Source organism: Salvelinus alpinus, chromosome 21 (genome assembly GCF_045679555.1).
Source record: "Salvelinus alpinus chromosome 21, SLU_Salpinus.1, whole genome shotgun sequence".
Classification (NCBI taxonomy): Eukaryota; Metazoa; Chordata; class Actinopteri; order Salmoniformes; family Salmonidae; genus Salvelinus; species Salvelinus alpinus.
The window spans coordinates 18,178,782-18,196,319 of NC_092106.1; the positions used below are offsets into that span (position 1 = coordinate 18,178,782).

General features: G+C 44.7%; 1 protein-coding gene across 1 annotated transcript in view; it reads left to right on the plus strand.

The window, feature by feature from the left end:
* The window catches only part of LOC139547952 (FRAS1-related extracellular matrix protein 2-like), a 121,951-nt gene that overhangs the window by 92,469 nt on the left and 11,944 nt on the right, over nt 1-17,538 (plus strand). The window contains exons 9-18 of the mRNA XM_071357185.1: nt 136-285; nt 1,914-2,123; nt 6,787-6,984; nt 8,797-8,961; nt 9,209-9,391; nt 9,591-9,721; nt 9,970-10,125; nt 10,545-10,748; nt 11,603-11,834; nt 12,008-12,339. Coding sequence (XP_071213286.1) covers nt 136-285; nt 1,914-2,123; nt 6,787-6,984; nt 8,797-8,961; nt 9,209-9,391; nt 9,591-9,721; nt 9,970-10,125; nt 10,545-10,748; nt 11,603-11,834; nt 12,008-12,339 — 1,961 coding nt within the window. The remainder of the gene's footprint in view (nt 1-135; nt 286-1,913; nt 2,124-6,786; nt 6,985-8,796; nt 8,962-9,208; nt 9,392-9,590; nt 9,722-9,969; nt 10,126-10,544; nt 10,749-11,602; nt 11,835-12,007; nt 12,340-17,538) is intronic.

A 17,538-nucleotide genomic window follows, 5' to 3' on the forward strand; every position in this document is an offset into this window, starting at 1 on the left:
GTCCTCAGAAGCAATTGTAGTTGAAAGTGGGTTATTACAAATTCAACTCAATAATTACATCAGACGGTATCCAGCTGTGAAACTGACTGAAACATGATCCTGATGTATAACATCTGTGTTTCCTCTCTTCCACAGCTCCAGTATTCTACTTCGGAGGCACAGACTACCATGTGGATGAGAGTGATGGTTATGTGGAGGTCAAGGTGTATAGGACAGGCACTGACCTCTCTAAAACAGCCACGGTCACTGTACGCTCCAGGAAAACAGACCCTGTCTCTGCTGAAGGTAGATACAATACAATACAACACAAAACGACACTATACAACACAACACAACACACTGTATGTCTATGACAGCACACTGTCTGCTGAAGGTCGGTGTTCCTGTCCCTACAATACAACACACTGCTCTCACACAGGGGACTGTACTACAATACACTGTCTTTGTGTTACAGCACACTGGCTTTAGCGCTGTATTTAAAGAGCCATATAGAGCTTAGGGAAAGGTTAACCAGGTGGAACAATATGCTTTAGTCCTCCTCAGGGTTTGTCTGTCTGTCACTCTGGTGGTGTGGAAGCAGAGAGAACACCCAGAGCAACGCAGGCTGGATGTGTTGGGATGTTATATGGCCTCTGGAATGTAAACAGTGCTCTGCTCAGCCCCAGCTATTGACCAGGACCCATAGCAGATAGGGTACCATTTGGTACTTAACCCCAGTCTGGTAGCTGTTGGAAGGTGCAGAGGAGGGTAGGCCTTCAGGGTTGGGAGGGACAGGGTTGGGAGGGACAGTGTTGGGAGGGACAGGATTGGGAGGGACAGGGTTGGGAGGGACAGGGTTGGGATGGACAGAGTTGGGAGGGACAGAGTTGGGAGGGACAGAGTTGGGATTGAGTAAAGACAGAGGAATGTAGACTGAATCCCTCACACACTGGTGTATAAGTCTGGATAAAGAGAGTATCCATATATCTCCTGAAACTAAAACCTTCCCCCTGCCTGCAGCCTTCCTCTTATCTCCTGCCCCGAGCACTCCTCATCTTCCTCGCGCTTTCTCTCTTTCTCTTTGTCTCTCTCTTTCTCACTCCTCCTAACCCCCCACTCCTCTCTCTCTCCTCCCCTCCTCCCTCACTCCTCCCTGTCTCTCTCCCTCCCCACGGTCTCTCTTTCCCACTCCTCCTAACCCCTCACTCCTCCCTTTCTCTCTCCCTCCCCACGGTCTCTCTTTCTCACTCCTCCTAACCCCCCACTCCTCACTTTCTCTCTCCCTCCCCACGGTCTCTCTTTCCCACTCCTCTCTCTCTCCTCCCCTCCTCCCTCACTCCTCCCTTTCTCTCTCCCTCCCCACGGTCTCTCTTTCCCACTTCGTAATGATCTCATCTCCAGCCCTCAGCAAAATATTATTGAGACTAATCTAATCTGTTGAGAAGCAGACACAGCTTGGGATGGCAGTCTCAGCTTGGAACTGCTTTATAATGCAGTTCCAAGCAGAGGAACACACAAAGCTGGTTCAGAAACACATAGTTGGGTCTGTGGCTACGTCCATAGCTACTGTAGGGTTGGAAGCAGTCAGGGGGGTAAAGGCCATGCCATCAACACCCTGCCTCTTCATAGCTCTGAGTGGATGAAGAACATGTTTACACCCTCCTGGTGACCTAGGGAGATATCAGATGTCTCACGCTACTGCAGTCTTAATCCTCACACAGATTCCTAGTGCTCCCTCACTGCTATGTACTGTTGAGAGGAAGCAACATTTGATCAACATGTTGTGGTATTTCCTTTCATCTAACTCACCTCTACTGATGTGTGAATTATAGAGTCATAGGAGATCTAGGCCCATATGTATCAAGTCTCAGAGTAGGAGTGCTCAGTCCCTCTCTCTCCTCTAGTGGGTATTGACTGTTTCTCCTCTCCTCTAGCCGGTGTGGACTACGTCGGTATCAGCAGGAACCTGGACTTTGCCCCGGGGGTCAGCCAGCAGACGTTCAGGGTTACCATCCTGGATGACCTGGGTCAGCCGGTGCTGGAGGGGACCGAGACATTCGAGCTGATCCTCCGCATGCCCATGAACGGCATCCTGGGAGAACCAGGGAAGGCCACCATCCTCATCAACGACTCCGTCTCTGACCGTGAGTGAATCGTGCTGATATACTGTGTCCCAAATGCCACCTTATTCCAAATGCCACCTTATTCCCTATGTAGTGCACTACTTTTAACAAAATGAGTGCACTATATGGGGAAAAGGGTGCCATTTGGGACACAGTTCGAGTCACAACGTATCTGACTGTGAGTGAACCTAGCTGATTTAGTCACCACGTATCTGACTGTGAGTGAACCTAGCTGATTTAGTCACCACGTATCTGACTGTGAGTGAACCTAGCTGATTTAGTCACAACGTATCTGACTGTGAGTGAACCTAGCTGATTTAGTCACAACGTATCTGACTGTGAGTGAACCTAGCTGATTTAGTCACAACGTATCTGACTGTGAGTGAACCTAGCTGATTTAGTCACAACGTATCTGACTGTGAGTGAACCTAGCTGATTTAGTCACCACGTATCTGACTGTGAGTGAACCTAGCTGATTTAGTCACCACGTATCTGACTGTGAGTGAACCTAGCTGATTTAGTCACAACGTATCTGACTGTGAGTGAACCTAGCTGATTTAGTCACAACGTATCTGACTGTGAGTGAACCTAGCTGATTTAGTCACAACGTATCTGACTGTGAGTGAACCTAGCTGATTTAGTCACAACGTATCTGACTGTGAGTGAACCTAGCTGATTTAGTCACCACGTATCTGACTGTGAGTGAACCTAGCTGATTTAGTCACAACGTATCTGACTGTGAGTGAACCTAGCTGATTTAGTCACAACGTATCTGACTGTGAGTGAACCTAGCTGATTTAGTCACAACGTATCTGACTGTGAGTGAACCTAGCTGATTTAGTCGCAACATATCTGACTGTGAGTGAACCTAGCTGATTTAGTCACCACGTATCTGACTGTGAGTGAACCTAGCTGATTTAGTCACAACGTATCTGACTGTGAGTGAACCTAGCTGATTTAGTCACAACGTATCTGACTGTGAGTGAACCTAGCTGATTTAGTCACAACGTATCTGACTGTGAGTGAACCTAGCTGATTTTGTCACCACGTATCTGACTGTGAGTGAACCTAGCTGATTTAGTCACAACGTATCTGACTGTGAGTGAACCTAGCTGATTTAGTCACAACGTATCTGACTGTGAGTGAACCTAGCTGATTTAGTCACAACGTATCTGACTGTGAGTGAACCTAGCTGATTTAGTCACAACGTATCTGACTGTGAGTGAACCTAGCTGATTTAGTAACCACGTATCTGACTGTGAGTGAACCTAGCTGATTTAGTCACAACGTATCTGACTGTGAGTGAACCTAGCTGATTTAGTCACCACGTATCTGACTGTGTGTGAACCTAGCTGATTTAGTCACAACGTATCTGACTGTGAGTGAACCTAGCTGATTTAGTCACAACGTATCTGACTGTGAGTGAACCTAGCTGATTTAGTCACAACGTATCTGACTGTGAGTGAACCTAGCTGATTTAGTCACCACGTATCTGACTGTGAGTGAACCTAGCTGATTTAGTCACCACGTATCTGACTGTGAGTGAACCTAGCTGATTTAGTCACCACGTATCTGACTGTGAGTGAACCTAGCTGATTTAGTCACCACGTATCTGACTTGTCAGAATGCGTCTAATTATCAATGAACTATAAATATAGATTAAAACGGGCACTAAAAGTTTACATTACATTTACATTTAAGTCATTTAGCAGACGCTCTTATCCAGAGCGACTTACAAATTGGTGCATTCACCTTATGATATCCAGTGGAACAACCACTTTACAATAGTGCATCTAACTCTTTTAAGGGGGGGGGGGTTAGAAGGATTACTTTATCCTATCCTAGGTATTCCTTAAAGAGGTGGGGTTTCAGGTGTCTCCGGAAGGTGGTGATTGACTCCGCTGACCTGGCGTCGTGAGGGAGTTTGTTCCACCATTGCGGTGCCAGAGCAGCGAACAGTTTTGACTGGGCTGAGCGGGAACTGTACTTCCTCAGAGGTAGGGAGGCGAGCAGGCCAGAGGTGGATGAACGCAGTGCCCTTGTTTGGGTGTAGGGCCTGATCAGAGCCTGAAGGTACGGAGGTGCCGTTCCCCTCACAGCTCCGTAGGCAAGCACCATGGTCTTGTAGCGGATGCGAGCTTCAACTGGAAGCCAGTGGAGAGAGCGGAGGAGCGGGGTGACGTGAGAGAACTTGGGAAAGTTGAACACCAGACGGGCTGCGGCGTTCTGGATGAGTTGTAGGGGTTTAATGGCACAGGCAGGGAGCCCAGCCAACAGCGAGTTGCAGTAATCCAGACGGGAGATGACAAGTGCCTGGATTAGGACCTGCGCCGCTTCCTGCGTGAGGCAGGGTCGTACTCTGCGAATGTTGTAGAGCATGAACCTACAGGAACGGGTCACCGCCTTGATGTTAGTTGAGAACGACAGGGTGTTGTCCAGGATCACGCCAAGGTTCTTAGCACTCTGGGAGGAGGACACAATGGAGTTGTCAACCGTGATGGCGAGATCATGGAACGGGCAGTCCTTCCCCGGGAGGAAGAGCAGCTCCGTCTTGCCGAGGTTCAGCTTGAGGTGGTGATCCGTCATCCACACTGATATGTCTGCCAGACATGCAGAGATGCGATTCACCACCTGGTTATCAGAGGGGGGAAAGGAGAAGATTAATTGTGTGTCGTCTGCATAGCAATGATAGGAGAGACCATGTGAGGATATGACAGAGCCAAGTGACTTGGTGTATAGCGAGAATAGGAGAGGGCCTAGAACAGAGCCCTGGGGGACACCAGTGGTGAGAGCACGTGGTGCGGAGACAGATTCTCGCCACGCCACCTGGTAGGAGCGACCTGTCAGGTAGGACGCAATCCAAGCGTGGGCCGCGCCGGAGATGCCCAGCTCGGAGAGGGTGGAGAGGAGGATCTGATGGTTCACAGTATCAAAGGCAGCCGATAGGTCTAGAAGGATGAGAGCAGAGGAGAGAGAGTTAGCTTTAGCAGTGCGGAGCGCCTCCGTGACACAGAGAAGAGCAGTCTCAGTTGAATGACTAGTCTTGAAACCTGACTGATTTGGATCAAGAAGGTCATTCTGAGAGAGATAGCAGGAGAGCTGGCCAAGGACGGCACGTTCAAGAGTTTTGGAGAGAAAAGAAAGAAGGGATACTGGTCTGTAGTTGTTGACATCGGAGGGATCGAGTGTAGGTTTTTTCAGAAGGGGTGCAACTCTCGCTCTCTTGAAGACGGAAGGGACATAGCCAGCGGTCAAGGATGAGTTGATGAGCGAGGTGAGGTAAGGGAGAAGGTCTCCGGAAATGGTCTGGAGAAGAGAGGAGGGGATAGGGTCAAGCGGGCAGGTTGTTGGGCGGCCGGCCGTCACAAGACGCGAGATTTCATCTGGAGAGAGAGGGGAGAAAGAGGTCAAAGCACAGGGTAGGGCAGTGTGAGCAGAACCAGCGGTGTCGTTTGACTTAGCAAACGAGGATCGGATGTCGTCGACCTTCTTTTCAAAATGGTTGACGAAGTCATCAGCAGAGAGGGAGGAGGGGGGAGGAGGGGGAGGAGGATTCAGGAGGGAGGAGAAGGTGGCAAAGAGCTTCCTAGGGTTAGAGGCAGATGCTTGGAATTTAGAGTGGTAGAAATTGGCTTTAGCAGCAGAGACAGAAGAGGAGAATGTAGAGAGGAGGGAGTGAAAGGATGCCAGGTCCGCAGGGAGGCGAGTTTTCCTCCATTTCCGCTCGGCTGCCCGGAGCCCTGTTCTGTGAGCTCGCAATGAGTCGTCGAGCCACGGAGCAGGAGGGGAGGACCGAGCCGGCCTGGAGGATAGGGGACATAGAGAGTCAAAGGATGCAGAAAGGGAGGAGAGGAGGGTTGAGGAGGCAGAATCAGGAGATAGGTTGGAGAAGGTTTGAGCAGAGGGAAGAGATGATAGGATGGAAGAGGAGAGAGTAGCGGGGGAGAGAGAGCGAAGGTTGGGACGGCGCGATACCATCCGAGTAGGGGCAGTGTGGGAAGTGTTGGATGAGAGCGAGAGGGAAAAGGATACAAGGTAGTGGTCGGAGACTTGGAGGGGAGTTGCAATGAGATTAGTGGAAGAACAGCATCTAGTAAAGATGAGGTCAAGCGTATTGCCTGCCTTGTGAGTAGGGGGGGAAGGTGAGAGGGTGAGGTCAAAAGAGGATATATGGTAACAGATGTATAATGTACTCCCCATGCGTTGTGTTTTCACAAAATAAATAACTTCGGCCAGTGGTCCCAGTTGAGCATCATTTATTTCTGCTGTTGTTAAATGGGAAACAGCACGTTAGTTGTGCAGGACTTAACAGTGTTGATGGCTGTCGATGGCAAAATCCCTTGCATCACATTTTCATACTGGGCGAACAAAATACAACACAAAATATAACATGTGTAAACATGTTTAGAAACATATCATAACTTGCTCTGACAAAACAGGGCATCTCCGAGACATACCAACACCAGTAAAGATGATTGGACAATGCTGCCAATTAAAACTTTGGTATCACGTTACTGTAAGTGTCCATATAAATGCATTTATAAAGCCTTTTTAAAGGCTTATAGTGCATTATAAGATCAGCTGTAGACAGTTATGAGCATTCTGTCATGGTTATGATTAACACTGTTTCTCTATGCACTTGATCTAATGTAGATGATTTGTTGATGTGATTGTCCTCTAACAGTGCCCAAGGTGCAGTTCCATGATGCCATGTACATGGGGCATGAGAACTCAGGTCAGATCTCAGTCGTGGTGTATCGTAGTGGAGACATCAGTTACAGGTCAACGGTCCGCTGTTACACCAGACAGGGCACCGCTCAGGTCATGATGGACTTCAACGAACGACCCAACACAGACGCTTCCATCATCACCTTCCTACCAGGTAACACTGAAATCTATTCTGTAAAACACTGTAAATAAAACAGGTAACACTGAAAACTATTCTGTAATACACTGTAAATAAAACAGGTAACACTGAAAACTATTCTGTAAAACACTGTAAATAAAACAGGTAACACTGAAAACTATTCTGTAATACACTGTAAAAAAACAGGTAACACTGAAAACTATTCTGTAATACACTGTAAAAAAACAGGTAACACTGAAAACTATTTTGTAATACACTGTAAATAAAACAGGTAACACTGAAAACTATTCTGTAATACACTGTAAATAAAACAGGTAACACTGAAAACTATTCTGTAATACACTGTAAAAAAACAGGTAACACTGAAAACTATTCTGTAAAACACTGTAAATAAAACAGGTAACACTGAAAACTATTCTGTAATACACTGTAAATAAAACAGGTAACACTGAAAACTATTCTGTAATACACTGTAAAAAAAACAGGTAACACTGAAAACTATTCTGTAATACACTGTAAATAAAACAGGTAACACTGAAAACTATTCTGTAATACAATGTAAATAAAACAGGTAACACTGAAAACTATTCTGTAATACACTGTAAATAAAACAGGTAACACTGAAAACTATTCTGTAATACACTGTAAAAAAAACAGGTAACACTGAAAACTATTCTGTAATACACTGTAAATAAAACAGGTAACACTGAAAACTATTCTGTAATACACTGTAAAAAAACAGGTAACACTGAAAACTATTCTGTAAAACACTGTAAATAAAACAGGTAACACTGAAAACTATTCTGTAATACACTGTAAATAAAACAGGTAACACTGAAAACTATTCTGTAATACACTGTAAAAAAACAGGTAACACTGAAAACTATTCTGTAATACACTGTAAAAAAACAGGTAACACTGATAACTATTCTGTAAAACACTGTAAAAAAACAGGTAACACTGAAAACTATTCTGTAAAACACTATAAAAAAACTGGTAACACTGAAAACTATTCTGTAATACACTGTAAATAAAACAGGTAACACTGAAAACTATTCTGTAATACACTGTAAAAAAACAGGTAACACTGAAAACTATTCTGTAAAACACTGTAAATAAAACAGGTAACACTGAAAACTATTCTGTAATACACTGTAAATAAAACAGGTAACACTGAAAACTATTCTGTAATACACTGTAAAAAAACAGGTAACACTGAAAACTATTCTGTAAAACACTGTAAATAAAACAGGTAACACTGAAAACTATTCTGTAATACACTGTAAATAAAACAGGTAACACTGAAAACTATTCTGTAATACACTGTAAAAAAACAGGTAACACTGAAAACTATTCTGTAAAACACTGTAAATAAAACAGGTAACACTGAAAACTATTCTGTAAAACACTGTAAATAAAACAGGTAACACTGAAAACTATTCTGTAATACACTGTAAAAAAACAGGTAACACTGAAAACTATTCTGTAATACACTGTAAAAAAACAGGTAACACTGAAAACTATTCTGTAATACACTGTAAAAAAACAGGTAACACTGATAACTATTCTGTAAAACACTGTAAAAAAACAGGTAACACTGAAAACTATTCTGTAAAACACTATAAAAAAACTGGTAACACTAAAAACTATTCTGTAAAACACTGTAAAAAAACTGCTAACACACTGACACAAGGAACACCTCGTAGGCCAAAAGGGTATCGTTTTTTTCAACAACTGGTTACTCCTTTTTGCTAATCTCTCTTGATCTCAATCTCTCTCTCTTTTTCCTCCCATCTCCATCTCTCTATCCCTTCCCTCTCTTTCCAGGGGAGGTGGAGAAGCCGTGTGTTCTGTCCTTGGTTGATGACACGGAGCATGAGGAGGAGGAGGAGCTGAGGCTGGTGTTGGGGTCGCCCCGCAGTGAGTCTCCGTTCGGAGCGTCCATCGGGAAACAGAACGAGACTCTGGTCAAGATCAAGGACGAGGCAGACAGTAAGACTGACTGACTCATAGATGGAATCATTTCATCTGTTGAAAATAGAAGTTGCTCACTCTATAATAGTCCCAGATACATATTGCATTATTTCCCTTATTTTCTCAAGTTCATAATCTGCTAGTCTGCATCTTGTTCATTTGTTTTGGGGTGTGTGTCTTCAGCTCATTCTACTCTGTGTGTCTGTTTGTAACATTGCTGAGTTCACACTGGTCCATGTCTGACTCCCATCCATGTTATCCCCAGAGGCCATCATCAAGTTTGGGGAGACTAAGTTCAGTGTGAGTGAGCCTAGCGGGGCAGGCCAGGTGTCCATGGTGAAGATCCCAGTGCTGAGGGTAGGAGACACCTCCAAGGTCTCTGTGGTCCGCGTCCACACCAAGGACGGATCAGCCACCTCCGGAGAGGACTACCATCCTGTATCTGAAGGTGAGAAATGTTACAACATCTCACACATCAACATCTCACAACCTCTCACATCAATAAGGCCATGTGTTTTTCCTGACAGTGTGATCTGATTAGGATCCTGACCCTATGGAAATAATCCTCTTGATAAGGTAACTCGGTATCTGCAGTGTTTAGATGTTTCCTGTCTAACTTAGAGCCGTGTTGCTGTTGTTTAACCCAGACATTGAGTTCAAGGAGGGTGACACAGAGCACTACATCGAGGTGGAGATCTTGTATGATGGAGTCAGAGAGATGAGAGAAGCCTTCACGGTCCACCTGAAACCTGATGAGAACATGGTGGCTGAGACGCAGGTGAGGACTGGAACAACAACATCACATAGACTCAGCAATATGACGTTGACACAAGTAGCAGGATGAACGGAGAATATTGCAGATAAGCGGGTACGCTTCACTTACCTTCAACGTGAAAGCTGAGGGACAAGAAGAAGAGAGAGGTTTTGTTGTGGCGTTAGTTGGCCCGATAATGCTGTTTACGTCGTGTATCACTACCTTTAACAACACTTTTCTGTTTGATCTGTTTATGTTCTGTCCGTCCCCAGATGAGTAAGGCCATTATCTACATAGAGGAGACCAACAGCATGGCGGATGTCACCTTCCCCTCCGTCCCCCAGGTGTTCTCCCTACTGCAGTATGACGACACCTCCAGGGCCAGAAACACCCCCTTGGTGGCAGGCTACCCCGTCGTCTGTGTCACGGTACGGAGAATGGTTTATCAGGGACTTTTAACCTCCCAGTCCAGAGGTTCGTCCCAAATGCCACCCTATTCTCAGTTTAGTGCACTACATTTGGCCAGAGTCCCATAGGGAAGTGCACTATATAGGGAATAGGATGCCATTTAGGACGAAGGCCAAGGCATCATTGTATTCACTGTCTGGTCTTAATTTACTTTAAAAACTAAGTTGTTTCTTTGGTTTAGGAATATGTCAATTAGGATTCAATTAGGATTTAATTTGATATTGAAGCACAGGTGAGTGATGTTGATGAACAATGCACATTTTCCCTTGGACTATATCACAGTATATTTTGCCTCATTCCCAAACACTGTCTCCTCTCTCCTCCCTCCCTCTCTCACTCCCTCCTCCCTCTCTCCTCCCTCCCTCTCTCCCTCCCTCAGGCTTGTAACCCTAAGTACCCTGACTACGACAAGACTGGCTCCATCTGCATCAGCGAGCACATCAATGACACGCTGACACGCTATCGATGGTTGATCAGCGCTCCAACCAGCCTGGACGGGGTCACCAGCTCCATGAGAGAGGTGGACTTTGATACCTTCTTCTCCTCCTCCAAGATCATCACCTTGGACTCTGTTTATTTCCAGGTAGAGAACACATTATCAGTGAACTGAGTGGGAATTTGGACTGGCTCAGTCAAAGAGTTGAACCTCTGAAAAGACCTAAAGTGAATGATTGAGTTGACTGTATTGATGTGATTGAGTTGACTGTATTGATGTGATTGAGTTGACTGTATTGATGTGATTGAGTTGACTGTATTGATGTGATTGAGTTGGCTGTATTGATGTGATTGAGTTGACTGTATTGATGTGATTGAGTTGACTGTATTGATGTGATTGAGTTGACTGTATTGATGTGATTGAGTTGACTGTATTGATGTGATTGAGTTGACTGTATTGATGTGATTGAGTTGACTGTATTGATGTGATTCAGTTGACTGTATTGATGTGATTGAGTTGACTGTATTGATGTGATTGAGTTGACTGTATTGATGTGATTGAGTTGACTGTATTGATGTGATTGAGTTGACTGTATTGATGTGATTGAGTTGACTGTAATGATGTGATTGAGTTGACTGTATTGATGTGATTGAGTTGACTGTATTGATGTGATTGAGTTGACTGTATTGATGTGATTGAGTTGACTGTAATGATGTGATTGAGTTGACTGTATTGATGTGATTGAGTTGACTGTATTGATGTGAATGAGTTGACTGTATTGATGTGATTGAGTTGACTGTATTGATGTGATTGAGTTGACTGTATTGATGTGAGATGCCCACCACTACTAAGTGAATGATCCAGTTGACTGTATTGATGTGAGATGCCCACCACTACTAAGTGAATGATCCAGTTGACTGTATTGATGTGAGATGCCCACCACTACTAAGTGAATGATCCAGTTGACTGTATTGATGTGAGATGTGTGTCTCTCCCTCCAGGCTGGCTCTAGGGTGCAGTGTGCAGCCCGGGCTGTGAACTCTAACGGAGACGATGGCCTGGAACTCAGCAGCTCCATAGTCTCCATCAGTATAGAGAATGGTATGTGCCAGCCTCGTGTGGTGGGTACAGTGGGCGCTGAGCCCTTCTCTGCCAAGCTACGCTACACCGGAGCAGAGGACCCAGACCACCCCAACCTCATCAAGATCACTGTCAACATGCCACACATAGACGGTGAAGAACACAGAGACTTCTAGTTTCTCTCTCTTTCTCTTTCTCTCTTGCTCTATTTCTGACACTCTTTCTCTCTCTCTGTCGTTCTTTCTCACTCTCTATTTCTCACTCTCTATCTCCCGCCCCTGCCTTTCTCTCTCCTAACCCCTTGTCTCCCCTCTCTCCTCTCCCAGGCATGCTCCCCGTGGTCTCCACCCGTCCTCTGTCTAACTTTGAGCTGACATTGAGTCCTGATGGTACTCGTGTGGGGAACCACCGCTGTTCTAACCTGCTGGACTACACCGAGGTCAAGACCCGCCACGGCTTCATCACAGACGCCACCAAGAACCCTGAGGTGATCGGGGAGACCTCTCCCTACCAGTACAGCGCCCCCCTGAGGGGATCCAGCATACTGCGCTTCTACAGGAACCTCAACCTAGAGGCTTGTCTATGGGAGTTCACTAGTTACTATGACATGTCTGAGCTACTGTCAGACTGTGGAGGGACCATCGGTACAGACGGACAGGTGAGAGAGCAGTGTGTGTGTGTGTGTGTGTGTGTGTGTGTGTGTGTGTGTGTGTGTGTGTGTGTGTGTGTGTGTGTGTGTGTGTGTGTGTGTGTGTGTGTGTGTGTGTGTGTGTGTGTGTGTGTGTGTGTGTGTGTGTGTGTGCGCGCGCCTGTGGGGGCACTATCAGAACAGACAGACAGGTGAGCTGCTCCACCCCACAATCCCACCAGACCACTGACCAATTGCAAAATAAGTATGGGGAGAGGTGTCATGATGACTTCTTGGGAAGAGATGTCATGATGATTTCTTGGGAAGAGATGTCATGATGACTTCTTGGGAAGAGATGTCATGATGACTTCTTGGGAAGAGATGTCATGATGATTTCTTGGGAAGAGATGTCATGATGATTTCTTGGGAAGAGATGTCATGATGACTTCTTGGGAAGAGATGTTATGATGACTTCTTGGGAAAAGATGTCATGATGACTTCTTGGGAAGAGATGTCAGGATTTACTTGCTCAGTATTTGACATCCAGTTCTTTCCTGTCAGTTCTTGTAATTTTCCTATTCACCTCCTGAATCCTTTACAGCCACATCTCTGTTAGCTACCCCTCTCAGACGTTGTTCTTCTAAAGCCCATCTTAACCTCACCACTAATAACTAACCAAACACAGGGCTTTATGGATTCCCACAACTCATCACGAGGCCTGCTATTTCTCTTGGCAAAATGGCTTCTCCAACATTCACAGCACCATTATTAAAACCTTCTGCCCTTTTCTGTGCTGTGCCCTTTAAACAGCTGCTGCTGTGTTGAGGGAGGGACTGCTCTTACAGGTCTTAAACTCTCCCTTAAACTCCCTCCCTACTTCTCTCTCCCTCCCTACTTCCCTCCCTCCCTCTCTCCATCTCTCCCTCCCTCCCTCTCTCTCTCTCTCTCCCTCCCTCCCTCCCTCCCTCCCTCCCTCCCTCCCTGAGTGGAGATCTCAAACCCTGGTCACATGGTTCAGTGCTCCTGTCATGTAGATTTCCCTTGGAAACCACCAGTCACTTCAGTGTAGTTAAACCCCAGTCAGTATATTAGTTCACTAGCACTTAATTAAGCGGGCTGCGGTCATAAAGAAATGCCTGCAGAGAGGAGAGATGCCTGCAGAGAGGAGAGATGCCTGCAGAGAGAAGAGATGCCTGCAGAGAGAAGAGCTGTCTGCAGAGAGAGAGAGAGCAAAGGTCTTGGTATGGTTAAGGTCTCCTCACGCTAGACACACACACACACACACACACACACACACACACACACACACACACACACACACACACACACACACACACACACACACACACACACACACACACACACACACACACACACACACACACACACACACAGGAGCTAAGGACATGTTGTGGTAAAGGTCTCCTCATGCTACAGATCCTCCCTGCTGTAGATCATCAAAAAAAAGACAAGACACCAACTCCATGGAATATCATTACATTCTATATAAAGTGAAATTCCATTTTGCAAGATAAATGATACTGTAAATGGATATTACATGCAAACATGGATGAGTTAAGATACATAGGAAGTATAAGATAATAATATTTTATTATGAGGCGGTGATCATCATTCTCTTCTAAAGTAAACTTCCCCCACACTTTATGACTTTCCTTCTGACAGGTTGTAATCCAGCGTTAGTCCATTTGTTTACGTTGAAACTGAAATAAGTTAATATTCTGACCAGACAGAGCTTTGTGGGAGAGGTCGGAGTTGATCAGCACTTGATAATCCTGAATGTCAGGGTCTGCCTTAGTACTGTGTACCAACACTGGTTGCACTTGGTCAATGTCCCTCCTATCTGCAGGTTTGACGTTCTGTTGCTAGTCGCTGGCAGCCATGTGACAACAGACTGAGGTGCTTTAAGTATCACTGGCCCAAATGGCACACTATTCCCTTTGTTTTGTAATGCATTTGACCAGGGCCCATAGGGAATAAGTTGCCATTTGATACATAGCCAGAGACTGAGGTGCATTAAGCTTCACTGTGTTGTTTTAAGTAAGATCCATAACTAAGAGAGAGAATGAGACCCCGCCAGGTACTACAGACATGTCTCTATTCACCCAGAAACCCTATACCCCTACTGCAGGGTCTGCCTGTGTCACATCCATATGAGCTGTCCTACAGGTGAGTTGTACTGTAAGCTTCAATCAGTGTGGTCAGGAAGAACAAACAGAAACTCAATAGCTCTTGTCTAGAGGAACATTATTTGTGCCCCTGTGTTTTCTCTGACCTGAGAAGCCCTTAAGGGTCTGACCGACTGACTGGGAGGCTGGGGGGCTGAGTGGAGAGGTTGAGGAGTACAGAGAGACTGAGTCCGACCAAGCTTGGGGCCCCACACTGGCCTCTCACCGTGCTGGGACTGACTCTGTCTCTCTGTGTCTGTGTGTCATGGTGAGAGGCTTTGTCCCCAGCTTATCAGACCACAGGAATCCATTAGGTCTCAGCAGGCAGTGCCAGGGTCATACAGCAAATCATCTGCCTCAACTCTCTCTGGGTTCTACCAGTTCTCTGAGATCGATCTCTCTCTCCTCTTTCCTTCTCTCTCTCCTTTCTCACTCTCTCTCTATCGCTTTTCTCCTCTTCTTTCTCTCTCGCCCCCCCCCCCTCTCTCTCGCCCAGGGCATAGGCAGGTCCCATCATGAAGGGAGAGCTAGTGCAGACAGGTACCCCTCTCATAGGTCACCGGATGGAGCAGATACCATTCAAATCCCTCTACTTTCTCTCTCCTCCTTCCTTCTCTCTCTCCTTTCTCTCTCGCTCTCTCTCTCTATCTTTCTCCCTCCCTTTCTATCTCTTTCGCTCTCTCTTTTTCTCTTTCTCTCTGGTTCTTTTTCTTGCTGTAGTCTAGCTGTTGTTTAAGGGTTCCAAGTACAATAGAACAAATCAACCGCCTGGATTGTTATGTCTGGATAGCATGATTAACTTCAGAATGGGATGGCTTTATCCTCATTGTTGACAAATCAATAATTGAATAACACAACCAAACATTCACCAGTTGTAAATGGAATGGTTTGCTTTTGTTGCTATATATCTGGATTCAACTCTGTTGAAAAGATACCATCTCTCTGAAATGTGGCCAGTGTAAATGTCAGAGTCAATGTAAACCCTCTTGAATCCATAAGAGCTCCAGTAGTACTAGTACAGCCCATACAGTACAGCACTGTGTATCTACACTGAGTGTACAAAACATTAGGAACACATTCCTAATATTGCGTTGCACCCCCTTTTGCCCTTAGAACAGCCTCAATTCGTCAGGGCACGGACTACAAGGTGTCGAAAGGGATGCTGGCACATGTTGAATCCAATGCTTCCCACAGTTGTGTCAAGTTCGCTGGATGTCCTTTGGGTGGTGGACCATTTTTGAAACACACGGTAAACTGTTGAGCTTGAAAAGCCCAGCAGCGTTGCAGTTCTTGACACAAACCGGTGCGCCTGGCACCTGCTACCATACCCGGTTCAAATGCACTTAAATATTTTGTCTTACCCATTTACCATCTGAATGGCACACATACACAATCCATGTCTCACTTGTCTAAAGGCTTAAAAATCCTTCTTTAGCCTGTCTCCTCCCCTTCCTCTACACTGATTGAAGAGGATTTAACAAGTGACATCAATAAGGGATCATAGCTTTCACCTGGATTTACCTGGTCAGTCTATGTCATGGAAAGAGCAGGTGTTTTTAATGTTTTGTACACTCAGTGTATATTTAAACCATTGCTAACCATCCCGGATCCGGGAGCATCCTCATCAAAAAAGCTGACTAGCATAGCCTAGCCTAACGCGACAGGGATATCATATAATATAATTTTCATGAAATCACAAGTCCAATACAGCAAATGAAAGATAAACATCTTGTGAATCCAGCCATCATTTCCGATTTTTAAAATGTTTTACAGCGAAAACACAATATGTATTTCTATTAGCTAACCACAATAGCAAAAGACTCAACCACATATTTTCACCATTTTTTTACCGCATAGGTAGCTATCACAAAACCGACCAAATAGAGATATAATTAGTCACTAACCAAGAAACAACTTCATCAGATGACAGTCTTATAACATGTTATACAATAAATCTATGTTTTGTTCGAAAATGTGCATATTTGAGTTATAAATCATAGTTTTACATTGCAGCTACCATCAAAAATATCCCCAAAGCAGCCAGCCAATAATTACAGAGAGCAACGTGAAATACCTAAATACTCATCATAAAACATTTATGAAAAATACATGGTGTACAGCAAATGAAAGATAAACATCTTGTGAATCCAGCCAATATTTCTGATTTTTTAAAGTGTTTTACAGCGAAAACACAATATAGCATTATATTAGCTTACCACAATAGCCAAACACACAACCGCATTCATTCACCGCAAAGGTAGCGATCGCAAAAAAACAGCAAAAGATATCAAATTAATCACTAACCTTGACCAACTTCATCAGATGACAGTCCTATAACATCAGGTTATACAATACACTTATGTTTTGTTCGAAAATATGCATATTTTGAGCTGCAAACCGTGGTTATACATTGTGTATATGTAGCATCGATTCACCAGAATCTCCGGAGATATTTTGGACAGTCACCTAATCTAATCAAAGAACTCATCATAAACTTTACTAAAAAATACATGTTGGACAGCAAATGAAAGATACACTAGTTCTTAATGCAATCGCCGTGTTAGATTTTTAAAAATAACTTTACCATAACAAACAGCTTACGTTATAGCGAGACAGCGCCCGCAAAAAGGAAGGAAAATAGGACTAAACATTTTCCACAGAAATACGAAATAACATCATAAATGGTTCTTACTTTTGCTGAGCTTCCATCAGAATCTTGTACAAGGAGTCCTTTGTCCAGAATAAATCGTTGTTTGGTTTTAGAATGTCCTCTTCTCCTGTCGAATTAGCAACCTTAGCTAGCCAAGTGGCGCGAAGATGTCCATCTTCACCTAACGCAGAGAACGGAAAACTCCAAAACTCCCGATAAACGTTGAATAATCTGATAAAACTATATTGAAAAAACATACTTTACGATGATATTATCACATGTATCAAATAAAATCAAAGCCGGAGATATTAGCCGTCTATACCGAACGCTTTTCAGAAGCCAATGCTGATGTCCTTCCCGCGCCTTGGTAGACAAAGGAAATTGTGGTCACGT